The 27,466-nt window shown below is 42.1% G+C and overlaps 1 protein-coding gene across 33 annotated transcripts in view; it reads left to right on the top strand.

The window, feature by feature from the left end:
• The window catches only part of ANK3 (ankyrin 3), a 347,313-nt gene that overhangs the window by 215,127 nt on the left and 104,720 nt on the right, over positions 1–27,466 (top strand). For 19 of the 33 annotated variants that reach the window (XM_048311290.1, XM_048311287.1, XM_048311284.1 and 16 more), the window contains exons 6-12: positions 226–411; positions 986–1,009; positions 2,225–2,323; positions 12,358–12,456; positions 19,776–19,874; positions 24,398–24,595; positions 26,594–26,692. In XM_048311290.1, coding sequence (XP_048167247.1) covers positions 226–411; positions 986–1,009; positions 2,225–2,323; positions 12,358–12,456; positions 19,776–19,874; positions 24,398–24,595; positions 26,594–26,692 — 804 coding nt within the window. The remainder of the gene's footprint in view (positions 1–225; positions 412–985; positions 1,010–2,224; positions 2,324–12,357; positions 12,457–19,775; positions 19,875–24,397; positions 24,596–26,593; positions 26,693–27,466) is intronic. The other 14 variants (XM_048311273.1, XM_048311276.1, XM_048311277.1 and 11 more) reach the window with 1 other exon arrangement.

Genomic DNA, 27,466 nt, shown 5'->3' with positions numbered 1-27,466 from the left:
TGTTGTGTCTGGAGTGCCAGAAAGGTGTTTTGAGTATTTGAAACCTTGTTCACCAACACTTTATTCCAATCTCAGGGTCGTTGCAGGCTGCTTTTAACTTGCACCATGTTACGCTTGGTTGAGTTTGAGCCAGCTCTGTTCCTAACGCTGAGATCTCTTCGCTTCCCCTTCCCACCCCATGGAAGGTTTGGAACACACGTTGATGGTGCCCGTTGTGTGTTGCAGGATGGTTTCACACCTTTGGCAGTAGCTTTGCAGCAAGGCCATGACCAGGTGGTTTCCCTGCTGCTGGAAAATGACACGAAGGGAAAAGTCCGCCTTCCTGCCCTTCACATCGCGGCTCGCAAGGACGACACGAAGGCGGCGGCTCTGCTCCTGCAGAACGACCACAACGCTGACGTGGAGTCAAAGGTCAGTTGGGAAAAGCCAGAAGGTCTGATGCTGTCAGGTGCTGACCACATCCAGGGGAGATCTCCCTCGGTGTGAATTATTTTGTTGCAGTTACACAGAACTTTCTCCTCTGACACCTGATTAAGAATAACGTTTCATTTGCCTCCTTTGCCTCTTTCTCCCCCATTCCCTTGCTGTTTAAATCAGGGTTCATTTATCTTGTAGAAACCTTGCAAATGGAAAATAATAAACACAATATTATTTGAATCATTCTCTTGGAAACAAAAGCCACTCCTGAAAGCAGTGGTGAGCTGTAGGTACTGTACAGTAAAGTCATTTGGTAAAGTCATACTGCAATAAAGTCAGTTGTCTGTGCAACTGCTACTTGGAGAACTTTGGTAAACATGTAACAATTAGCACTCAAAGTACTCGCTCATTTGGCTTCCCCCCGTGGAGCTTCCCGTGTGTGCCGGGCGTGCTGCCACCCGAGCTGCCATGCCACGCAGCCATCATGAAGCTTTCCGCATCCATGTCACCAGTGGTGGACTAACCGTTCATTTTTTCCCCCTCTTTGCTTCCAAATGTGTTAACCTAGATGATGGTGAATAGAACAACAGAGGTATATATAAATATATATATGCATCATCACTCCTCCATGACTTAGTGCTGCTGCATCATTTCTCCCTCCTGTCTGCATCGCCTATTATAGGATAGACACCTGCTTTAGATGAAATGAAGTAGCATGTGCTAGAGAAGACTGTAGTTTAGAGACCAGGGCTTTCTGCAGCTGAAACTAGGGTTTAAAAGTAAGAGCGAAGCATTCTTGGGAACTGAGTGCCGTCATAAAAGGGCCGTATTGTATGAGATGGAGTTTTCAGGGATTCTCATGGAGCACGTGTTTATCAGATGTGTTAAGAGCTGCAGACAACCCTGTCATGTTGTGCATCCAGGTCTGATTCTAGGCTTCTGCATGACACTTACCTTGATGGTGTCAGCAAATAGAATGATCTGAGAGTGGTTTTATAGCTGCAAAACTCCCAAAGCAAGGCAGTGGCAGCTAGCATGGCTTGCTAACAATTTAGAAATGCATCTAGTTCCCATAAGGTTTCATACTTTGCAGGACTGATGGAATTGCTGCATGTTTTAGCATTATTTTAAAAGGAAGTAAAACTACTTAAATATGAAAATCAGTTGCTGAAGTAATTTTATCAGTAAGACATCTTTTAATTAGGGTGGTAACTCGTGGTGTCTGAACATAACCCAGTGTGATTGCCCACAGTGGGAGACTGATCTTTATGGTGCTAACCCTAGGAAAAGAAAAAAACCCAACCCATATTAATAATTTAAGATAGTCTTTGATGTTATTTTCATTTGCATCTACTTTGAATTTATAAAAACCAGTTAGCAAATATCATTAAATGACTTGTATTTGAACTTCTGCAAAGAATCTCTAAGAGATTTAACTTGCAAGACTGACATAATACCAATAACTATATATTTCTAGTTAGAAGCTAATTTCTTATAAAAGTCTTTAATACTCAAATGTTTTGCTGCTATTTTTCTGGAATAACTGAAAGTTTTATTCAACTTTTTATCTTCTAGAATAATTATGTTAATTTTTTTTCCTCCTGCATAGCACTGTGATTTTATTTAGATTCCCTGAGATACTATAAATAAACATCAGTGAGTGAAAACTAGTACAGAATTGGAGTGGTGACTTGCAGCAGACTCCTATTACTAGCTTTTGTCAGTGATGTGCTATGAAATGTGGAATACTAGTGCGATGTTTAACAAAAAGTTTCTATTGGTTGTGTTTTGTTTTGTTTTTTTGCAGAGTGGGTTCACTCCCCTCCACATAGCTGCTCACTATGGGAATATCAATGTAGCCACGTTGCTGTTAAATCGGGGTGCTGCTGTGGACTTCACTGCAAGGGTAAGTGTGGAGTCTGGGTTGTGCTTCATTTGCTTCATCCCCACATGGCAACAGCTTTTGCACAGAGGTGTGAGAGGCACATGACTCTCACCAGCCAAGAGGCCTGACCTGGCTGAACTGGTTCTGTCACCACCTGGTGTAAAGGGGCTTTCCCTGGGCTGCTGAACCAAACCTGAGCTCGAGACCTCACCTCTGAAAACTTCTGTTTTAATCAAAAGGAGCTGCTATTTTCACAGCAGCAAAAGGTGGGCTGGGATCCAGTGACACGAATGCTTCCACCTGTAGCTGTAACATACGGCAGGAGTGATGTGTCCCTGCTGAATTCCCCTCACCGTGCAGTTGCTTCCAGTGAACATCAGGTGCAGGTGTAGTGGTGAATAAAGCATCTGTGCCTTCACTGCATCATCACTGCCTTCACCTTCATGAGAGCCAGGTGGTTCACAAGGGAAATCTGAGAAACTGGACAAGTAGGAAATGAAACGAGATCTAGAAGCAGAGTCCATAATGTAAGCAGGAGAAAGACAGGAAATGATAGAGGGAAGTTAAATAGAGTTGGAAGAGCAGGGGGAAAACCAAAACTTACATGGATAGGGATACAGCACAAAGAATAGGGCTGCAATATGAAGGGCAAGGAAAGATTGTGGTGCCGGGCATGAGACCAAATAAATAAATAAACCCCCAAACAAAACAAACTGAGGCTGTGCAAGGCTTTGGCTCACCAAACCTTGCCAAAGCAGAGCCAGGGAAGAGATGTGGTAGTGATCCAGGACAATAGGGAGATAAAATCAAGGGAACAAGAGGCATTCAAAGTGAAGGCAAATGCTGATGTAAGAGTAAATAGGCATAAATTGGCCATGAATAAAGGTTGTCTAGAAATTTAGGTATTTCCTATTAAATCTTAGTAATTAATGTCATTTAATTAATAATTGCTTGATAATGAATATTAAATATAACAAATGAGATTCTGGAGCAATCTTTCAATTAAACTAGAAAAAGTAAACAGAAAAGCCAATATAAATTCAAGATTATATTTATGAGGGGAATTATGTCACATGGATAATCCAGCAGCTCCTCTTCTGAGATTTTGATCATGTGTTATGTTTATTACTTTTGCAAGAGGAAAAGTACTATGACACTGCTTACAGCATTTGCACAAAGGGAAAAGTGAATTTGCAGTATTTTACTGCAAATAGATTATATAGGTAAAAACTGGAATGCTTCTGTAGTTAAGGAACATACTTACATGCAGCAAAGTTTTCATGACAAGCGCTGCAAACCCATTGCTTTGTTTTCACTGATAACATTGACCTCTGATTTCCAAGTCCTTTAACTGACCCAATTAGAGCATTAAGGCATTTCATACCATCCTAAGCTTTGGCACTGAGTATTTGATAAGCCCTAATCACAGAAGCAAGGAAGACAAATGGGGTCTTGGGTCAACTCTTTCCCACTCAGAAACAAGATTAGGGATTAGCAATGCTACTACATTCGCAATTAGCAGCTTTAGTACCAGTGCACTAAATACCATCTGCCTGTGCTTGTTTTAATAAAATAATAAGTCTTAGGCTTCAGCAGCTCTGTTTTGGATTAGGGGCACTTACGGAGAGTACATCCAAAGTAATAAGGCTGTTCTTGCCTCCCCTTCAAGATCTGGACATTCTAATTTTTGCCTCCATTTGTTGTCATCATCAGAGGGAGACGGAATTCTGGGGTAGCTGGGGAAGTGCGGATGCAGTGACATCAGCCTGAAGGAGCGGTGGGCTGAGGCTGTGGCTCAGGGAGCACTGAGCACCTGTTTGTGCTTGTGATATGGGGCAGGGACATCCAGAGAGAGAGGGAGTGCTCATCTCTCTCTCTTGCAGTTGCAAATCCAGATAAAGTTGTTGTGACAGAAAGAATTGCAGGATAAATAACAGTAATATGGAGTTGAATTTTGTTCTTTAGTGCTTATCAGGCTGTGGGGGAAGAAGGTGCTGCACAGAGAGATGGGTTAGGTTCTGGTAGAGCAGTGGATTTGTAGGCAAACAGGCAATAGGACATGCAATTATCAGCACCAAGTAGCAGAGCCCTTGCTTGATCTTCGATTACCCAAATTGCAAAACAGGTACTGAAAATGACCCACGGGTACATCCTGCTCATTGCCACCTCACTGCCCCTTGTTTAAATTTCTGTAAGCACTGTCCACAGTGTGCTGTCTTTCCCTCTGGAGAAAGACTCTTACTTGAGTTGCTGACAATATGAGATGAGCAACAGAGCAAAGATATGGGAGGGCCATAACCCAAATAAAATATTACCATATGTACTGTAGCTTTCAGAAGTGCAAAGGGCAGACTTCTAAGATGGGGTGTCAGATGTACTTCGTGCTTTCGCAAACCACCATTTTTCCTTTGTTCTTATTAAATAAAGACAAATCAACACTACTTGTCTATCTCTCAGTTTATGTTCAGACTCTTCAGGAAAGTAGGAATTCTGGGGAGAGATTTGAACAAGAGGAGAGGATTATGGTAACAGAAGAAACTTGTGTGAGGGGGCAATGTGAAGACAGATATGTGAGGGCAGGACAAGTAGCCGGCTGCCACCATCGGTGTAGTCAGGGTGGGGAAAGGTGGAGAAAATGTGAATGGATGTGTAGGATGAAGGCAGAGCTCTGAGCCTTAAGGCCAAGGTGAGAAGAAGAGCTGGTGAAAGGAGGTAGAGAAAGGAGGGCAGGCCTGTGGCAAAGGAGATCTCCTCAGCTGCTGTTTTCAGTGTGTTTCCAAGAGTCCTGAGGGAAGAAAGAGGTTCCAGCAGCGAAGGCAAGGAAAGAGATGAGCTTGCTGATGACTCTCAGTGTGTGGCAGGAGGTGAGCAGTGGTGCTGTACTGTAAGTAAAGGATGCCCCCAGAGATACTCAGCAGCAGCTGCTCCCTCAGCCCCACCGGTACACACCTGCCTGCCTCTCAGCTGTCACGTACTCCCTTGGTCCCTCTTTCACCACAGCTAGGAGACAGGCACAGCTCCAGGAGCCCTTACAGGTGCCACAGCCTGCCAGCCTGTGTACCTGCTGACTGTAGAGGCTGGGGGTTGGAAATGTACCTACTTTTACAGGTTTGCACTCCTGCAGGCTGAGTGACTGATGTCCTGTCAGCTCTTCCCTTGAGCTGCATTAGCACTTCTTTATCTGTGCTTTCTTTTCTTGCCTTGTTGCAAGTGCAGGGAAGATGGCACAGCAAACTCCCCATTGGGATGGATGGAAGTCATTTCAGTAAATCAGCTTGTGATGCCCTTTATTCCACCTATAAACAAGGAGGCAGCTCTGGGAACCATCCTAACTTCATTCCAAGTGAAACAAGATCTCCTTATTCAGCTGGATGTTTGCCATTTTGTAATGAAGGAAAAACAATCATTCCAAATTGCTTGACTTCTTGGGCTCAAACTCAACAGAAAACCTGTCACAATTACTGGCAGGGCATGCATTGCAGAGTAACAGGCATTTTATGACTACTCATCATCCTTTTTCTGTACTACATTATCATGTGTCCGGCTGTGCTTCTCCAAAATACTTCGAATACTTCATTGCATCACCATATTTCCCTCTTGCTTAGCTGGGAGACAATCACACAGAGGCTAAAGAAGTGGAGGAGGATAATAAAGGGTAACTGAGGGTGAAGTTGGCCTCCTTTCTTAGCCAGATTAACACTTAAGTTCAGGCACGACTTGGGCTTTGAAGGATTGCAACAACTCCAGGCACCGTTCTCTTAGCTGACAGTGCCACTTGACGCTGGAGAGGTGTGGATGAATCCCAGTTACACACTGAAAGGCAGCCACATGTCTTTAAGTGAATCTATTTTTTCAGTTTTTTCAACAGGAAAAACTAATTCCTATCATTTTATTGTTTATCATCCACTTGTGCCTTTAAATCGAACTGTATCTGATGTCTTACCTAGAGTTTTAATAATTTTGAAGGTGTTTTGAATAAACTGGGAATTATAATTAAGAAAAAGTTGTCTTTTGGGGGTTCACAGAGTTTTCAGGTAGCATTCTTCTGTCTGAGATGATCTTCCAGTGAAAAGATCTGTTTAGCCCAGGTGAGGAAATGCCTTTGAAGCTCCACCTGTCTCTGAAGGAAACTGTGATTAGAAAGGAAGGAAGGATGAAATTCTTTGCAGCTTCCAGAGTAACAGCTGAAAGAAACCCCTGTGACCCCCACATCCACTCTGTACTTGAGCAAGTCAGAAGATGGAGGTAGCCAGGGAATCCTCTGTGTGAAGATGACCTCTCCTTGTCTTTCTTTCTCTTTCTTGCCAAAGCAAACAGGAGCTCCTCACTGTGCCATTAAACTGCATCCAGCCCTGAGAACAGCCTTCCTGATACACAGCACTCCTTATCCTAGAGGAGATCTCAGTTCCACTGGGAGTGGGCTTTGCCTGCAGAAAGTTTGCTTACTGGAAGGTTAGGAAAGGATTTGGTAATTTCGAGGTTGGTGTGAGGACAACATGCATTAATGATGACCCTGAGGCTGAGAAGCAGAACACCATTAGCCCATCAAAAAGAGCAGGCAATATCTAAGTGACAGTGGCATAAGAGAAAAACATCTTTATTTCCCCAGTGGTAGTTTGCCATAAGAGCCCCTTTCTATAGTCTTCCTTCTTTTCTTCCAGAATTCATTTTATACATCTCAGCCCTGAAGAAAGTTAAGTATATAAGCACACAAGAACTAAAATAGCACAGTATAAGACTTACTGCCATTAAGGAGAGGAGGAAAAAAGCTGGAAAATTATAAACTCTTATAGGGTTTCCTGGAAAGCATCTGATTGTGCATTTTTGTCTTTAATTTCTGAGACATCTGTACAAGCCTCCGTGATCCCAGTAACTGCTACTGGAGTATAAGACTCTTCTCTGCAGGGATTCTGCTGTGTTGTAGCTCCAGTTCTGAATTGCAGAAAAATACAGGGGAGGATATTGAGTGTTTAACATACGACATGTTGGTGTAGCTGCATAGTTGCATATGAGAATCTTCAAATGCACACCACAATCTTCCCATACCTCCAGGATCTGGTAATTGTGGTAATATCAATGCCGTGGTTCTGCTGACAATTCCAGTGTGCAACAACCACCATTATGCTCTTTCCTTAAAAACCCCTAGTGCTGGAGGGATTTTCCAGACTGTATAAGAAATTTCTGTTATAGCAGTCTGGCTCTTTTCAGCTTCTGTCTTACTCACACATTCTATGCCAGTATTAAGCTCTTCCTAGAGTCTGCTCTCAGTTGAGGATTGAGAAGAGCTATCTTACTAAATTCCAAGTTAATCTTGGAATGATTAAAATGAGAGTTTCATTTTGGTGAAACTCTTCTGGTTTGTTTTAAAGCAAGGAAGTGAAATTTGAAATCAGATAAGTGTAATTTTTTCTGATTAAAGCTGCGCTCCACTGAGGGGCTGGGAGGAGAGCTCAGAGGTGGAGGTAAGTTCTCTCACTGGCAGCAAGGATAAATTCCAAGTCCATGTGACTGGCAATGAGTCTTCACAGTCTTGATGTGATCAGCTGCTCAGTCAGCATTTAAATCAATGCAGCACATGACTAGGAAAGGTTTTGCCTTTGTTTTGTGCCTTCCTTTAAAGGTGCACTTCAGAGCCCAATACGAGGCTGTACGTGCAAACATTTACTTTTCTTAGTTATCCTTGTGCTTGTAAACTCCAGCTGTGATGGGAGAAAGAGGCGATCCCGCAGGACAGCATAGCACACCAGAAACCAGGGGGAGTTGCTGGTTTTCTAAATGCATTAAAATATAACCATATAAGATCTACTTTGCACACTGACAATCTTAACCCTATTTTTGCCTTGACTTCCTAACCATTCGTGCTGCTAATGTGTAGCAGAAAGGAGCGATTCTGACTGCTGTGGTGACCTGTGACGGATAACGCCGTGTGTCAGAGGGCAGCTGATCTCATTTCAGATGGGAAATGTTAGGTGGCTCATTTCTCAACACAAGATAACTCAAAGGTTTTTGAATTTTCTTGTGAAGCGCTGTAGATAGAGAGCTGCAGCTGGAAAGGCTTAGTGTTCCCTCTGATCAGGCACAGGCAAAGGCCACTGACTAAAAGCAGGTCACTCTTCACCCATTGTATTTGTGGATGTTGTGTGGCTCTGGAGGAAGGCACGAGCCCTCTGTGAGGGGTGGTGGGCTGCAGCAGGCAGTGCATGGAGACAAAGGGAAAACCACCACCCACGATGTTGTGAAGTGTAGAAAAAGTTGCATGCACCTAATCCATGGCATTTTGGGCTATGTACAGTTTCAGGGTACTTCAAGTCATCTGCCCTAGGAAATCTGCCAAGAAGGAGAGGAAGGGTTATGTTCTAGTTGATAATCCTGTGAGCATTTATTGCATAGTTTTAGCTTGCCATTCTCACAAGTGATGCCTCATAGTCCCTGCAGAATTCGTTAACTCACAGATTGGACCTCGGTGTCGAGGGGTCTGCCTGAAACGTTGCCCAGCATCTGATATTTCAGCAGCAAGGGCAAGCAGCATTCCAGCAGGAATTCTAGATCTGAACCACATCTCTTAATGGCAACTTTTGGAAGGCATTTCAGCTTTATTACTGCAGGAAAACATCTTCAAAATTTTCCTGATTTACTATTCTATCTTCAGAACAAAGGGAGAAATTTATAGAAGATCAAACAGATAAAAATAGACTGAAAAGACAGCAGATGCTGTTGATACACTGAAGAATTCAGAACCTAACATTTGGTGGCTATTTTGTTTGCTGACACCACAGTTTTACTGTTAATAAACAACACCAAAGTTGCACATATTATGAAGCTTTTTTTATCTCTTGTTTCTTGTGACAAGTACAAATAACTCCCATTTTGAGTTCCTTGCTTTATGTTTTGTCATCAGAAAAATTAATGATAGTATTGTCTGAGGTTTATTCACTTCTCAGTTCACATTCTTAATTGTGAGATGAGAGATGGGGGAGGACCATACATATGTAACCTTTAGCTGTGATTCTTTAAGGCTTGATACAACACAGTATTGACCAAAGACAAGCTGCTTGGCCTAAACATCAGTGTACAATTATTTAAGCATTCACATAATTCATCTCTCCATCTGTTTGGAGTGAGAACTCTCATCCAGCAGAATTATTACTTCACATTCTTTGCTACCAGTGAAAGCTTAATACCTAAATGGCAAAATTAAATTCTGAATTGAGACTTGCCCCTTCTCTTTTTTCCCCTTCATTTCCTCACAGTGTTTTCCTGAGATGTTAAGGGGGAGAAAGGCTAAAAGTGTTTTTAGTCCTTTGTGTCTTAATTTTTTTTATGAACTGTATGATCAGGTTAGTTAAGTACAACGAAAACTGCAAACTCCTTCCAAAGGAATGAGTGCTCTTTCCCAGGGAAGAGGAGCTGTTTGGTCATTCATAAGGACAGATATTACACTGGACACGTAGAGTTTAATTTGCTTGATTTCTCCTGCTCTGTTAAGTATTTCAGGGAGGCTGTGTGTAGTTAGTTTTCCTCACAAACTATTTCTGGAGCGATCACATCCTTTCTCCATCCATCTCTCTGTAGTGTGAACTTGCTGCCTATTTTCAGCCAAATGTGACTCCAGGTTTCAAGATGCTAAAGACATTAAATTTATATGTTTTTTGTAAGGGCAGGTGATCACGTAGAGCAATGATGGATGCCTAGCTCTCCAGCTTGCACAGGGGAGCTCAGTCCTTTGGTGCTGGAGAATTTCCCCACATTTCCAGCCAGGGTGATCATCCCTGTCAGAAGCTGGGAGAGAATTATGCTGTCCTAATGGTTTTGGTAGCAACCCAGAAATATGAATGTTGTTTGAACATGACTTGGTTTTGAACCTGAAAGTGGATATTTTTAGGGTTTTTTTCTCCTGTTGCAAGGAAACAATGTGACCTAACCCTTAATTGCTAAGTGGAAATCATCTCTTAATTTTGAGGTTTGTATTTGCCAGCACTCATCCATCTATTCCAGAATCAACTTTCCTTCATTTATGGCAACAGGAGCTTTGACTGGCAAATAATTAGATCCAAAGTGCACGTTCTTATGTGGTTATGCTCTCCCCTGTGCTGCACTAGATTCAGCTTAGTGTTGAAATGAATGAGAACCAGATTTGTAATAGGTAATTTGTCCTGCCTTTCGTAATGCTGTCCCTTCCTCCTCCATTTCTTTCTTAATGCTTGGAAAAGGCTTTTCTTGTCTGTGTATGAGGCAGTAAATTATTAGTACTAAATTATTTGGATGTATTAACAGGGCACGAGGTTTTATTAGGCTGAGTTAACCTCTTTGCCCATCAACATCAGCAAGTGGAAAAAGGTGTTCCTTTAATCTAAATTACCTGCAGTACTCTCTACTTGAAGACACAAAAGTTCTTTCCTTCACTGTTTTTTTCCTCAGGAAAGTAAAATTCATCTCTCTCTCTGACCTTAGTAACATCTTTCCTCCTGGGAAGAGAGAAAAAGCAGAAAGTATTTCCACATAATTGTTTTTCTCTTCTCTTTTTCTGTCCTCTTTGTGACTGATACAGTAATGTAGTGACCCCATATTATATCCAATGTCAACTCCCGGTCAAACCAACTCACAGAAAATTTAAGTGATCACACAGTTTTACCTCCCTGAAAGGACCAGACATGCTGCACTTTCTGTTTAATGTGCTAAGCATCTTTTTGCTTTACTTCATTTTTTAAAGGAATGAGAAGCTACCCTGGCACAGTCATCACTTTGATACTCTAATGATCATGAATATTGTAGAAAGAATCTCTGTCATTTAACCTTGCTAACATGTATTTTACCTCTGTAATAATATTAATTAGTACTTTCTAGTATCTGTGAATTAGCTTCATAGTGAAATTTTGTGTAAATGAAGATGTAGCAACTGCATGAGGTACTTGGTGTTGTGATTAGGCTGTGAGTCAGCTTGTCACATCTGAGAGGGGATCTTTTCTCCGAGCTAGTTCTCTATCACTCCACTCACCTGCAGTTCTGAGGAAGCACTGGTGAGCACTCTTAGCCAGGTCAGACACATGTACCTCTCCCCAGCTGCTCAGGGTGCCTTTCTGACTCAGTCAGCCACGGGACACATGCTCACTGCCTGTGCTGCTTTCTGCTGGGTCCCAGGGATGCTGCCTTTACGCAGCCAGCTGTTTGTGCTGCCCCCGAACGCACAGGAACACGTCCTTTACAATTCTGTTTGTCTGCGTACACTGCCTGCGTGCTCTATTTAGATCCTTTTATTTTTACTTGGCTCCATATGATCAAATATATACAGGACATGGCCTTCATAGGCCACAGGATAAAGGATTCATCAGAGCATGAAGAGACGTCCTGGCTGCATCTCGTTAAAGAAGCGCCCCTGTGTGCGCACGCATTGGTTATGTAACTGTCCTCGATGTGCAGCATCCCTGCCTGTGCCGGCCTGCCAGGCACTGCTCAGGGAGCCACACACACCCCTCTGCAGCCCCACTTCAAGCATGGTGTTACATCCATTACAGGAACAAATTGGGTGGGCAAAATTAACGGTGGAACTGAAAGGAAGGTGCTCGCCAGGCTTTCAGAGTTGGCTGATAATGTTCAGAAATAAGTAGCTTTGGCATCTCATTATTTTTGAATGAGATCTACAGATATAATGGTTTTAGTAATTTTTCTATGACTCCTATGAGGCCAAAGAAGTTGAGGTATGAATCCTTATCACTACATGCTCAGAAACAACCACAGCTGGGTTAAATTGCTAGGATTCAGTAAAATTGCATAAGTTTAACCCTTAAGCAAAAGTCATGAGCTGAGACACAGCCATGCCATCTTATAACTCTAACCACAACTTGATTTTTTTCTTCACCATGTGCATGTTTAGGTGTCAGGCCAGTAATTCACATGTGTGGTTGAACACAGCTTCCCTTTGCTTTCGTGCTCCCAGGGAAACAAACGGTGTTATGTTTTAGCAAACTGGGCATATTTCATTCTGTGAGCAAACCAAAAATGGAAGTAATGAAAGACAGACATATGCATATTTATTTTCATGTTTTTTTCTTCCACAGAATGATATCACGCCGTTGCATGTTGCATCAAAAAGGGGAAACGCAAATATGGTCAAACTCCTACTTGATCGAGGAGCTAAAATTGATGCCAAAACAAGGGTAAGCTCAAGTGTGAGTGCTGTGAGTGACTGTGTGGAATTATTGCCTCTGACCTGTGTGTTGCTGCAGGGCTTAAATCATTCATCTTCCTGGCAGGCTAGTACAGCTGCACTGCATTTATTTTTTATGAAATGATTGCAGTAGGATACTAACATCTTACATCTCTTGCAGCAGTGTGTGAAATACCAAGTATGGCAAAGTTCAGAGCCAACCATTTTCTATGTTCCCTTTCCAGTATTTAATTAGGAGCCACTTCTATCTGCTTGGGTGTGGATGTACAGGAAAACACTAAGAGATGAGAATTCAAGTCAGATATTTCAGAATTTGAATGCTATCAGGGTAATTTTGAGCCATAGCGTGTTTGCCTTTCACTATCCACAGGCTGTGTCACAGAGCTGGGTGTGGCTGATGAGCCTCCTGCAGCTCAGGCTCTGTGTGAGAGGTGCTTGGCTGCTGGCTGGGATTTGTCAGCCTGTGTGTCGGGCACAGGGATGGTTTCCATCAGGCTGACACCTAACTCAGTGCCCTGAATGACTTAGAAACTCAATGCATATGGTCATGCCTGATTACTGTAGTTATAACCCAACCAAACCAGGGATATTTTATTTACTTACAAAGCAGAAAGGAGAGAAAAAAACAAATAGTTCTAATGTTTGGAAGTAAACCTGGAACCAGTGGTGCTCTGGTCAGGGCAGTCTTTGCAACACGCTCCTGTGTGCTCGAGGTAACTCTCAAGAACTGTCCCAGTAACTTTTTGACAATTGTAATTTTCTTGAAATATTAATTTATCACCTCTACCTTTTCCATTTTGAATTAGTCTGTAGAAGTTCTACTGTTCAGAAGCATTCTAAACAAAAGAAATTAATAACCTAAGAATAGTTTTTCTACAGTTATTCCTGTATTTGTGGGTTTCTGTTTGGTTTTCTAGTGTTTCTGCAGTCTCTGAGATTTCCTGCAATGCTTGTTAGGCACATTCGTATTTTTTTTCTCTGGCGAATTCAGAAACTGGGTCAATTTATTTTGTCATCTCTTCATTCTCTCCACATGTTTTTTCTTAATTCTTCTATTTTACCTGTAGTCGCTGATGATCCATTTCTAAAATGTTGCAGTTTTTTCTAGTTGGGGAACATGGAAGAGATGACTTTTCATTGCTAATGCGGACAGTAGTACCAGCCTCCTGGTACTACTGGACTAAAGTACCAGCCTCCTCCGTGCTACATAGGGGCTGCCAGGCTGAGGGCTGTGAGTCTGCCTTGTGGTGGAGAGGGCCACATGCTGGTGGTGTGACAGATGGGCACTTGGTCAGAGCAGGGAGAAAGGGACTTGATGAGGGATTAGTTGCTTCCCTCTGCAAGTATTTATGTGGCCCACTGCAGTCCAAATCATTAGGGAGCAGTACTTTAAATAGTTGGAGTCAAGTTAGTTCTTTTAGTTAGGAAAATTCGTGCTCTGTTTCATTTCCTGTATCACAAGCTCCGGGGTCAGACACTGGGATAATTTATGTAACTAAAAATACAGGCTGGGACGGAAACAGGATCTCGGAAGAGGGCAGAAGCATTAACAGCTCCTGCGTCTGGCACAGCTTCCCAGTGAGGCAAAGGCAGGGATGACTGTGGTTCATGAAGCAGTGGTTTGTTTTTTCTGGCTTCCCCCAGAGACTGCCTGTTTCCCCAGACACCCATCCTCTCCAAAAGTCAGAAGGGATTTGCATAACTTTTGCTGCTTGTGCTGTACGTGTGTCACTCATGGTTGCACTCGCTGGCATTACCAAAGGCATCGTTTCCTGGCAGTCAGGGAGTGATGGAAGCTGTGCTCCCGGCGGGCACTGACTCATCCTGGCAGGGTTTGCTGGCTGTGGCCGGGTGTCTCTGCCGAGGAGGCTCCAGAGCCTCACACAGCTGTGTGATCAGGAAAGGGAACAGCACCAGCAGGGTGCAGAAATCAATACCAAAAGCAATAGAAGGCTGAGAGGAACGTGATGCTGGGTGAAAAAAGGGCATTGTTTCAGGAGTGCCTGCCTGGTTGTCATGTGCAATAGCAAAGATTGATTTCTCTGAGCTGGAACAACACATGTTCCTGCTAAGTCTCTCCTGTTGTTCCGACCTGCCCCAATGTTGTTTTCCAAGGCTGAACAATTAAGATATGTCAACTTTGCAGATATTTCATTTTTTTTTAAGCACTATTCTTCTTTTCAGTGTCCTAGTTATAGAATGGCCCTACAAAAATACAGGATGACAAAAGCTGTGGTCATATCCTTTACAACAGCATCACCACTGCTGAGTGCCTTGAAAGGCAAAGAGCAGCTGAGGCTGGTTTTTCTGATACATGTGTCAAGTCCTGCTTATCAGCTGGATGCCCAGGCAGAGCCCAGCTTTGTGTATTCTGTGAGGGGCAGGTGCTGAATGCATACACAGCTTGATAACAGGTGGGATTTGCATGTGAAAATAAGTGAGGCTCCTAGTACCACATTTATAAATGTGAGACCTCTCTCTTTTTTCCTATTTTTTTTAAGAGATGAACAGATTTCTTTGTATGTAAGAGATAAGCAGGGGTTTTTTTCCTGTTAAAATAGTTTTTTGTCTTGGACATTATGATCTTATTTAATGCGAAGATTGATTATGGAAGACAAAATACCTCCTTAAAGGTAAATGGCAAAGGTTCTTTACCCTTATGAAAGGACAAAAAAAAAATCTTGAAATCGCTGGTTTCTATTGCTCAGAGGCAGAAATTTTTAGGCCTTTGTTTCTTCTGTTTCATGTCTGTATTTCACCTTTAAATGAGAATGCAGAACATACTGTTTTGTGTTGTTGACCAAACACTAACAGAGCCAGGATTTGCTACTCTGACTCTTAGATGGGACAGATTTAGCTATTCAGCTGGCATTTTGTGGTCTGTTCCTGCAATCTATTCTCTATATGGGATACTGGAATACTCTCCACATAATGCCTATTTTTATTGTTCACAAACAGAATCCTTTTACAGATAAATTCACATAAAGCCTTTCCTGAGTAATAAGTAAGTTAAGGTAATGATTGCTTTTCCTGAGTCATTTCCATGAGCATTTGCATTTGCTGCTGACAGATGGTCCAGGAAACTGTAGTGCTGAAGTACTGCACAAAAGGTTAACATGAAGGGCTGAATCCTTATCCTGTTTAAATTATTGTAGAGGTAATCCAGGAGCTCCCGCTTTCTCTGGATTCATTAGGACTGGGATTTGATGAGCACCATTATACCCTTACACACCTGCACACTGTAGCTGGGAGTTGAGAGAACGTGTGAGACTCGTCCAAAAATGATGTTACAATTATTTTGAGACTCAGATGTGGCTTTTTTTTTTTCCATTTTTGTTCGCGTTTATGTTGCATTGTTTATTTTAACCAGCTGTTCATCTTCTCTCTGTTGTTTTTTTGTGTGTGATATGTCTAGCAACTGGTACTTGGGGCTGGGTACTGAATTCTTGAGGGTACCCCTCAAGAACTACGTGCTGCCAGGGGAGCTTTAATCATTCTGGGTTTTAGCTAGCATTCTGGGCAAAGGCCTGTTAATGCCTCATGTAACATGTTTACTGAATGTTGCCCTAATTATGTTTTTTCTGTCTTCCAGAAAAGACTTTAAAAAGTAAAATATAATTAGAGAAGTTGATGAAATTAGCTTGATTTGCTTTGGCTGTCTAATACTGTATATGCCAAAGTGAATTTGTGTCTGAAGCAGGCAGCAAGCAAGTTTTAGCCTGGATTAACAGTAAGGGTTTATAATCTTCATTCTACTGATTTTGCAGCTAAATAACAGGCCCAGCACTCATATCTGCATGAAAACATGTGGGGTGTGCTCTTTGAAGATGCATCAGATCATGCCTAAGCTGCTCCAGAAAAACCATGTGTATTAAGATATACAATAACTACAATAGCACTGCCTTGGCACTCTGAGTGTGCTGAGCACGTGCAGGGAGAGCAAACCTCGTTTGTTGCCCTACTGCCCAGAAGGGGCAGTTTGCAGCAGTGCCAGCGGAGTGAGCAGTGCCAGTTCAGGAGACGTGGAGCACGGAGGGGCTGTGGGACACAGAGCCCTGTGGGCTGGGCTGGGCGTGGAGAGTCACTCAGCAGTGCTGGGCACATAAACCCGGAGGCAGCAGTAACTGCTCCCCTGGGAGCGTGTGCTGTTACCTCTGGCTCAGGGGATGGAATGCCTGCTGCTCCTGCCAAGGCCAGGGACAGGCTCCATGAGTTGGCTGTAACTCTGACAAGCTCCTGGTGAATGTTTACATCACATTAAAGCTTTTACTGGGTGTTGTGCTTGGTTTCATTGCTCTTAGACTGGGTTAGAAGCTGATGCTCGCTGATGTGAGAGCTGTGGCACTGAGGCTACAGCTTTGGGAGGCAGCCCAGAGGATGCCATGATGCAAGGGGAGTCCTGGGTGAGCATTGACAGGGAAGAGGCAGCTGGGGAGTATGAGGAGGCTGCTCTGTGCTGAACCCAGGCTGCTCAGGGGTCCCTTAAAGCCACGTGTGGTGGTGAGGAAACACGCTGCAGCAGGGAGGCTCAGTCTCAGGACAGTTTTGACCCCAGTGTAACAAGATCAGGGAGCTGCACGGGTACCTGAGTCTCAACAGGGAGCAGGTCTCATTTATTTGTGTGTGCGTGTGTTTGAAATAAAAGCTAAAGCAGGCAGCAGCCCCAGAGATGGGTGTGCAGTGCTAATGGGAAGCTTGTGCCTAATCAGAACTCCTCCTATTGTCCTCTTGGCTTTGCTGGAGCTACTCTCAGCCTCTCTGGAGGGATAGATAATACAGATGATATGATTTATCATGTCAGTGCATACTTACAGAGTCCTTAATCTGCAGATTATTGTCATAATCGTTTGTAATGGTTTTTCTGAGCCATTGCAGACTATCATATTAAGGCAAGTTTGCTTCCTAATACATGTAATATATTTTATGCTTCACATAGTACAGTCTATGTGAACAGTAAATAAGCAACTGGAAAATCTCCTGACAAAGTCAGTGAAGTCTTGCTGAGCTCAGAGCAGTCTGTTTTAATCTCAGATCTTTTTAAAAAAGAAGTCTTTGTGATCTGCATTTCAGATTGTCTCTGCACGTTTCTTTACCTGCTCTAAGTGTCATGTAGCAATTAACTAAACCAGTGAATAGACAGTGTCTTTTGAAACTACAGGAAAAAAATTCTGTGCAGCTAAATTATCTGTCTTGGAGTGTATTTGCTCTTTGCAGTGGGAGACCTGACATCTTGTGAACAATAGCTGCAGATAGCTGTCCCAACAAGCACCCACATGCGTTGTAATGTTGTGTCACACGTGATGCATGTGGTGGTAGTGACTCCTCTGTGGCCCAGAATGAGCTCCAGCTGGCCAAGCATGACTGCCTGCTCCTCCTGAGCCACAGAAACCTTGTCAACCAGAAATACCCACGGAGGGTTGGGGCACTGTGCCCTGGGAGGACTGGAAGGGTCTAAACTGGTACAGGAAGATGATCAAGGGTGTCTCATTCTGTGTGAGCATGGTATGTACTAACCATGGTATGCTGGTGAAATGAGTTGGGGAGGCATTAAATCTGGAAAATGGTCTGTAACTTTTTTGCCTGATCTCCTCGAGTATCTATCTTTGATGTGCCTGAAGAATGTGATAATCATAGGAAGTAAAAAGAACAAGCAGTCTAATGTACATGATGATCTTTAGCTCCTGCCTACAGGTCTGTAGTTACCTATCCTTGCTGGGTTCAATTTTCCTTCCCATACAAGTTATTGGGTTTTTTTGTAGGTGATACTTTCATATCAAATATTTTGTCTGCTCAGTACTTGATATGCCTTTACCTGTGGAAACTGCTGGTATAAGAAATATGCATTACCCATTTTAAACACTGGTGAAGCTATGGCAAAACATTTGCAACTCAGCTGAAAAATGCATAGTTTGTGGGTTTTGGTGTATTTTCTCTTTGTCTTTACTTCAGTGTTTTGAGCAATACATCTGGAATTTGTGTAGTATAGTTTTAACAAGATGCACTTCCCAGTACCTTATGGGCTGAAATAGCAGGAAGAAGCAGAAATGACAATAGAATTGACTTGAGAGGTGTCACTAAGAACATTGTGGGCCAAGCTGCGTTCATCTTGTGGGAACAAACGACTCCCTGAGTTAAGGGAGTTAAGTCTGAACCCAAATCTTTTCTTCATCTGTGTCAAAAATATATGCCTTATTTCAAATGCAGGAGCATGCACAGTGAGAACCACACAGGTTTTAAGTGAGAGCAGCAGGAAAAGTTTATCATGACAATTCCTACCTGTTATCTTTCATAGGTTTTTTAGGAGCAGGCAAAAATGTAGAAGCAGGAGAATGTCTCTGAACCACCTTCTCCCTCTCCCTGGCTGCTCTCTGCATTTTGCGGGGCTTAAGCTGATATTCCACTAGGGTGTGGTCTAGGAGTTATCAAGGAAGAATATTATAATTGCATATGAATAACATGGCTAAGGAGGTACCTTAATAATACTTGCTATCATACAGAAGTGGAGAGAAGGTGCATGTGTGTGAAGGGAGCATGGGGTGTGTGAGAAGGAATTTTAGATAATCCCTTATATAAAAATGATGTGACATACATATTCTAGGCAATACAACATATGTGTTCTAAGAGCACTGGAAGACATCGGAGAAAAGCCCCTTCCTTTATGACTTGTAAATGGGAAACCAAAGTTTCTGAAAACTCTGGCATTGTTATTTGCAACAGGAAATAGGATGTTGACTGTTACTAAGCAAACTATTCTAAAAGAGGTATGGACAGTGTGCCTTGACTCCAGGCCTGTCATTCAGCTGGAGGTCACACGAGCACAGTCTGCACAACAAGAGGCAGAAGTGAATCCAGCATACTTCCAGCGCCTGGGATTAAGATGGTTTTCTCATCTGCTGTACACTTGTCAAGATCAGTGTAATAAAAAAGTCTGAGGAGGAATTTTTTTTCTTCTCAGACTGATTATCCACCGACTTTGATGCATACTGACAAATGAGAGACCCAGTTTTCTCCAAGGCATGCAGGCAAAAAGTACTTGAAGTGCAGTCTCATCTTTTTTTTGCATGTGCAGTGAGGGCCTGGAAGAAGCCCATTGCATGAACACCAGTGTGATATGACTATTTACGTGTTCAGAAAGTCAGAGCCAGAATGTGCTCTGTTGGTTTGAACAAACAGGTTCAACTGTTCATTTGCAGAGGAGTAGCATCCTGCAGGAATTAATGAACCTCCCAGGACATCACAGGTCTTCACAAAAGAGTGCAAGATTTTAGCATGTCTGACACTTATCATTTATAACTCTGATTCCCACAGGATGGGCTGACCCCCCTCCACTGTGGAGCAAGAAGTGGCCATGAACAGGTTGTAGAAATGCTGCTGGATCGTGGTGCCCCTATTCTTTCCAAAACCAAGGTAACTGGTACTCTTTCCTGCTGAGATAATCCTTGTCCTTTTTATTTTCTTTTACCTAATGTAATTCTGTATGTCTCATATGTTTAAGGGTTTGGCAATAACTTTCCTATTTCTTAGTTATTTAAAGTAACTGTGTGGGAGCTCTCCCAAGTGAATGCCGTATGTAGCACACGTCTGCGTATGTAAAATGTGTTAAATCGAGATACACGAGAAAAGATTTCTGTGCCAACCAAAAAGGCTTGTGTGGTAATCCTATCCCTCAGAATTTCAGTAGCTGAAGATCTCTGTGTCTATCCTGGAATAAATACAAGGTGATTACAATAAATCTTCAGCTTGTACCAATTTACGCTAAGGCTCAAGAAGAGGCAAGAGATAAAAATAGAGCAATGTCCCTTTGCAGAGACAGCTCGTATTTCCTAAGGACTTAGCCTGATTACCAGTTTCTCCGCTTTCTATCTCTCTACAGTTTATCACGCAAAATTCTGCCTGGGAATTTGAAATCACCTGCACCAGGGTGCACAGATTGCTTTAAACCCAAGGGCTGGCATTAAAGGAAGCATTTGCCAGAACTCTCCTGGCGGTGGTCTCTGCTGGGTTGTTACTGCTGATTTCCAATCTCAGAGCAGCAGTCTGCTTTGCACCACTGCAATCCATTACTTTCCCATTCAGGGATGACATTTGGGCTGTGCAGTTTGTTGAGGTTCTTTCCAAAGATAACCTTCCACTACATGTTCGGGTTTTTTTTCTTAGTCTGTAACCAATGTGTTTCAGCAGCATTTCTGTTCCGTTGTTATTTCTTTTCTCTCTCTGTCATCCTGTCCTGTTCTGTCTCAACACCCTTCTATATTCTGCTTTTCTCCTCCCTCTTTTTTTTCCCCTTTACTGGAGTATATTTAGCATTTGTTTGGAGAGGTTGGCACCAGTTTTCCTCTGCTCAGTGCGTCACTGGCAAGAGCTGTCATGGGTAATCTGACAGACAGTTTTCACCCATCCTCTGCATGTGGAATTTCCATGGACTCCCACAGCCCTGGCTTGCAAAATCCATGAGCAGGGTAGAACCACAAGGGGCTGTCTGGGAACCCGTTGGGCCACATCTCCTATTCTTGGAGCCTAGAGCTCATACTCCAGGGAGAAAGGCTCTTCTACCCTCTCAGATAGCTCTTTTTATTACTTAAAGGGAAAAAAACCCAAACCACCACAAAAACCCCAGCAAAACAAAAAACCCCACAGCAACAACAAACCAAACCAAAAAACACCCACATAAACATGCACCCTATTTCTTTCATTTCCACCATCATATATGAAAACCTCTCCTAAGGAACTACATTTCTTTGTTCCGTGGTTGTTACATTTTCAGGTCTTACCCCTAAACTTAATCTGCTGTTCAAGAAGTGTAGTTTTTGAATTTGTTGCTCTGCCTGAGCAGACTCACACAGCCTGGCCCAGAGTTCACTAGACAAAATCAGGCAGATTACATGGGGTAGTGGGTTTGAAATTGCCTAAGGCTGAAAGACAGGCTGGATGTTGATCCACAGAGGCTTATACAACTAACTTTTGCAAAATAGGAGCCTCTTCTGGAAGAGAGAAAGCTATTACATGTTAGAAAGTGAACAGAAGAAAGTGCAGAGGTTCCTGCATTTCCTTCTGATGTGTTAATTCTACCATTTTCAGAAGGTAAGCTAGGGAGTAGCCATACCTCTGAATGGCATAAATGAATTCATTCATTTGGCACTAAACTGCAGTACTGTCCTCTGCAAAAATAAGTGGCTCCATTCTCTTCAAATTAAGTCATATATTATTGGAAATAGGGCACATCTTTGAAAGAGTTTGAACTTCACAAACTTTTCTCATGTTATGTAAAACTCTTTCAGAATAATAACCAGGCTGCAGTTTGATAGCAGCTTCCTGCTAGAGATGGTTTAGTGTAGTGCTGACCTTTTTTTGCACTGGAAGAACCTTAGATTTACTTTCAGGCAAGGCAGTGACCTAATGGATTATGTGGAGGTTTCTACAGGCAAAATGAAAAGGGAGTTCTAGTCCTGAATATGCCAATAATTTTCTATGTAAAAAATTAAATCTTTGTCAATAAGTTCTCTTTTTAATTACTGTTTTTCCAGACTTCTCTTTGTCTTTTTTCTTTTTTTTTTTTCTTTCCCCAGGGTTAATGGTACTTTCCCTGATTAAAGTTCTTTGACACAGCTACAAAATAAGCTCTGTAATTTTATGTTTGCCTAGTCAGACAGTTGATACTTTTTTCATCTCTATGGTCCTGTTTTGTTTTGGTTTTTTTTTTAATTTGGTTGTTTTAAGGTATGGTGTGACTGTCAATATCTTTGATTAATCTTGAACTTCTTTCCCTTTTATTATTTTCTTGGCAGTCTTTAAAAAAAAAGAAATGTAAGAGTATTTATAAAGTGGCTCCATCCTAAAGTACCAGATCACTTCTGAGGGTCATTGTTGGGTTGTCTCTCACAAGAAGGACATGGGCCTGGAGAACACTCTTACATGTAGTATTTTTATTTTCAGTGTGGCATTGAAATATTAACTGACTTGTGTAGGATTATAGACTAGCTTCTGCTGCAACAGAATTAAGCCTGGTTAATGTATAACAAAAGAAAATTTTCCAATTATTTTTTGTCTTCATCAACTTCTTTAGCATCCAGTCTTGTCTCCTGCTCTTCTGTGTGAAGTCTGGCTAGCTGCTGCTCTTCTCTTGTCCATGACAGATTTTTATCAAGTGTTTTGCCGATTTTTCAAATGGGCATCGAGCTGCTCTGTTTCTTCCTTTCTTTCCCATCAATGTCAGTCATTTTGGTACAAGTCTCTTCTCTCCTGTAAGGGAGTCCCATATCAACTCCTCAATCTCTTACTTCATTAATAAGCATGGTTTATTGGCTGTTACTGTGAAGAATGACACTTTTCACCTGAAGGATCTTTCTTATAAAAATGGAGCAGAATGGTGTTTAAAGTTTCATGATTTTTTTACTCTCACCTAAAAAGCATCATCAGTTATAGGCTGTTACCAGAAGGGCTTAGTGACCAAGGGAAATTAATCTTTTTTTTGTTCTACTGTTAACTACGCTAGAAGACAGTGAAAACATTGAAAATGCCTTGCCACTATCAAGCTTCCGTGCAGATAATTGCTGTAGTAGCCTTTGGGAATGGGAGAGAGGCTTATCCAAGCCAACATAAATCACAAGTGAGATGCCTATGAGATAATCTTACTTGAAGGATATTACTGTGTCCAAGAATATCTGTGTCTCAGCACTGCATGTAAACTGCTCTCCAGTTCTGACAGGATGCGCCTGTTTGCTTTCACCATCCTGCTTCCGTCTCGACTGAAAACATCATTTCACTGTGTATATCCACCTTTATTTCGAATGGTTGTTAATCCTGTTACCTCATGGCCCGGGAAGGGTGAGGGAAGGGTCTGTTTCAGAGACCCCGAGGTCTCGGCTGGTCTTCCTGGCTCCTTTGCCTTTGCTGGCTGCGGTCACATGAGGGCACTGCGTCTGTGAGCAAAGGTTTGTGTCTCACCATGCAGACCCAGTCCACTGGCAGTCACTTACAGCTTATAAACTATTGTGTGCTGCTACAAGAATAGCTTCTGCACTCAAAACTAATTTTGGCATTAGAAGAATCGAGTGGGGAAAAAAAAAACTACAATTGGAAGAAGGAGCTATGTACCACTGCTAACAAAGTCTCTTTCATTCTGGTGTACTTGTTTAATCTTTCATCATGAAATAGTGTCAGCCCTTTCAATTTTTGAGAATTTTCTCTCAGGGTTTTACTCTGGAAATATAATATATTTTGGCAGCTTGTTCACTATTTTAAACACTGCAAAAAACAATTCACTAGTGCGTGAATGTCTCTCAGGTGTCTGGTGGAACAGCTTTACCACTATTGCTGGTAGGTCACAGCATGGAGGTTTTATTCAGAGATTTTTAGCCCAGTTGAAACTTTGGGTGTTTTACCAATGTGGACTGGGAAGAGTTGTCTCCAGAGCTGTGTAATGTGCTGTAAGCATGCGTACAACCCAAATTCAGGAGAACACGGAGTGGAGGGGTGAAGGAAGGCTGCAGTGTTCACTGAGTGATGCTCTGGCCTGTGCTGTCATGGCTGGTGTATACAGGCCACATTAGAGTGGTGAGTTTAATGCAGCTTTAAAAACCAGCAAATTCCCTGGCTGGGGTGTTAACAGTCACAAAGTGCTGTTCCTCACATAATTCATGTAAATTGAGCAGCTTGTCTGAACCATACTGGCTGAAAGAAGCTACATTTAGAGCACTGCTGGTATGTTTTGTCAGTTTTTCAGTGTGGGGCTGCCTACAAACTCTAACCAGACAAGCTCCAAATTCTGTAGTAAGAACCCCCATCCTTACACCAAACATGTTAAGTTTATTTTGGGTGCTCTCTGGGCTCGTAAAATTCTTCATACAACAAACACTCCAAGAACAAGGCGGAGGAGTTTCCCTTCTCTGAGCATCCTCTAACCCATCCATGCTGGGTCTCTCTGTTGGCAGAATGGTTTGTCTCCGTTGCACATGGCAACACAAGGGGATCATCTAAACTGTGTTCAGCTCCTGATTCAGCACAATGTGCCTGTAGACGACGTCACCAATGACTACCTGACTGCGCTGCATGTCGCTGCCCACTGCGGCCACTACAAAGTCGCCAAGGTTCTCTTGGACAAGAAAGCTAATCCTAATGCCAAAGCACTGGTGAGTACACAGCAGGGCTCTGCTCACAGCTAAACCTTCCTGCAAAGTTGTGCTGAGACTTACTGGGGAGTTATTTTCTGCCCGCTGATGGCTGACAGTGAGGATGTGCTGTTATTGCCACAGCCCAAGAACAAGCGCTCGAGGTTCAAAGTGTTAATAACGTATCATGCTGTAAGATCAGGCCTTTGCTTGCAGACAGTCAGCAGTGATTTATGAATTTCTAGTGTAACTAGAGCACTTTTGCCTCCTGGTAACTTCTTATGATTATGAATAGATGAAACAGCTGCAGACGTAACTGCTGTAGTTTTTGGTATGGAGAGAATCCTTATTTTCCTAGTGTTTGTACAGAGAAAATAACGTTTAAAACTGAGGGAATTTTTGTAAGTTCTCAATGATGTGAAACAGTAAAAGGTAGGAATGAGTTACATAATGAGTATTTGTGGTATTTTATGTCAATGGAGTCATATGCCTTTCTACTTTAGAAACAACTTCAGCAGCAAAATACATCAGTGCAGTTAAACTGCATACAAACAGAATACATTAATGCCTTTTGTTCAAATTGCAATCGCAGTCCATTCTATTTAAAATGTCTCTTTGATTTGTTCTTCAATAACTGTTCCAAACGAATTTACATTCTGACATGAATTGGGTTGATTGGTTTCACAGCCTGATGCTAACTCATTTAACTCCTGAAATGTTGTATGAGCTTCTGAAACCCTCACAAGCCAGGTGGGATTGGCTCTCTTGAAAACAGTACAGGCTCCACACATTTGCTTCTCTCAGCCCCTCTGTTTTTTTGTCAGATCCATCTGTATTCAGGTGTCTGTGGTCAAGCTTTTATGATATATGGTTTTTGTTCAGTATAACTGGTGAGTGGGGAGGCTTTTAGGCCTGTAATATTTACTTTTACCTTCTGATATAATCAAATCATCACCAGGTTTAGCTTGTTAGAGTTGCTGGCAGTGGCCTCTTACTGGTCTGGTAACCCAGCCACAAATGCCCTTCCCCCCTAAATCTTGTAGTGCTTCCTTTTATCCTGCCCCAGTCCCCACTCCGGGTGGTTAAGTAGAAGAAATATTCCAGCATCTGGAACTGGAGCTCTCTCTTCCCTAAAACAGACTGGAGCTCACCCTGGACATTGTCCTCTGCCAAGGAGAGGGGTGAGAGCTGCTACACTGGAACAGACAATGGCATGGACCTCACATTGTGAAAACACACTGTATTCTTTACTATAGGGCGGGTAAAAAAAGATAATTTTGATCAGGTCTGAGGGACCGGCTCTGCCAGTTGTTTTCAGAATGTTCTGCAAAGGCTTTTTTGTACAGAGCAGCATCAGCATTCAGTGCTCTGATGTTACTGTACCAATTGTGGATGCTCTGGACAGCTTATTTTCCTGATTTACTTGTTTTCTGTGCCATCATCTCGCACTAAATAAGATGGTAGTTCTAATGTTCACTCCATTGCACACATTCTTTTTAAAGGAAGGGGTGAAATACTTGTAGTTGCAGTAAGCTGACAGGTAATGAATGAAAAAAGAAACAACAAGTAGTAAAAATAGTTTAGAAGATGTAAATTTCAGAGCTCGTAAAAGGTAAAAGTGCTTTTCTTACCAGCAGTTCTAAAAGGTCAAAAAAAAACCAACCAAAAAACCTCCACCCCAGATTCCCCAAAACCTCCAGTAGAAAACCCCACCCAGATAAAAGTGAATATGGCAAGCAAAAATGAAGGGTTTGATAGTTTTGCGTGAATTGAGAATTTTTAAAATAAATTAATTAGTGGAGCGAGCAATATATTTCATAATTAAAACTGGATATATGAAATATGTCGTTACCTTTCTAGAAATCTTTTCTTTCTTTTACATGAAAAATTTAGTAAAGCCAAAACAAATTTGGGAGGTGTTTTGTTAAAATTGAAAAATCTTTTCTGTGAGTTCCATACCCAATTCTATTTTTTAATGACACATGAGGCATCAAAATGTGTGTTCTTTCTCATTTCCAGAATGGTTTCACACCTCTTCACATTGCCTGCAAGAAGAACAGAATAAAAGTAATGGAACTTCTTCTAAAGCACGGTGCATCAATTCAAGCTGTAACTGAGGTAAGAAGTGGTCTTCCCATGCTTGTCTTTGCTTTTCCTACAAATTTCATTGTAACTGTATTGATTAATCTTGGAATATTTCTGAAAGAGCACGGACCAGTCAAGTCAACAGTTATTTTCAACTAGGTATTACGAGATAATAAAACAGAACAATGAAGTCAGTTACCCTAATGAATCACAAACAACTGATACCTGTTGGGATTACAGTGAGAAAAACAAGAGAAATGTAACATAAAAATTTTTCTAAAATCTACCATTTTCTGTAATTTAAGGCACTGAGGATGAAATTTGCTCTGTTACAGACATCGAGGTGAAGACTATGCTTCGCTCAAGTCCTGCTGTAAAAGGGGGTTTAATTCAGACCTTGTTTTGGCTTTCCACAGAGGTTATATTTGCCCACCATCATGGGACATCACATATCAGCTAGACAGAAGTCAATGCACTGTCACTTCAGTCAGCATGAGATAGTCTGCACCCAGTTCTTGGCACAATTCAGAGATTAACTGAGTACCCATGGGAATTTTTATCTAGATGTACGTATATTGTACCAAGTTAGGAGAGGAGGAGAGACCACATATATGAATGTGTGACCACTGTGGAATGAGCCATGTTAGACAATGATAGGGAGTTCCATGGATCAAACTAGGTGCAATGGGGAGTAGTTCATCTCCACAAAAAGAGAGTTTGATTTAATATGTGGAGGGTTGTGCTAATTATTCAGCAGCAAACCATACAGATCCCTTCCTGGCTTGCTTGAGGGAGAAGAGTCTGCCC

The sequence above is a fragment of the Corvus hawaiiensis genome, chromosome 8, assembly GCF_020740725.1.
Source record: "Corvus hawaiiensis isolate bCorHaw1 chromosome 8, bCorHaw1.pri.cur, whole genome shotgun sequence".
NCBI classification, from domain to species: Eukaryota; Metazoa; Chordata; class Aves; order Passeriformes; family Corvidae; genus Corvus; species Corvus hawaiiensis.
The sequence above is the reverse complement of the archived record's forward strand: the minus strand, read 5'-3'. Positions and strand labels throughout refer to the sequence as shown.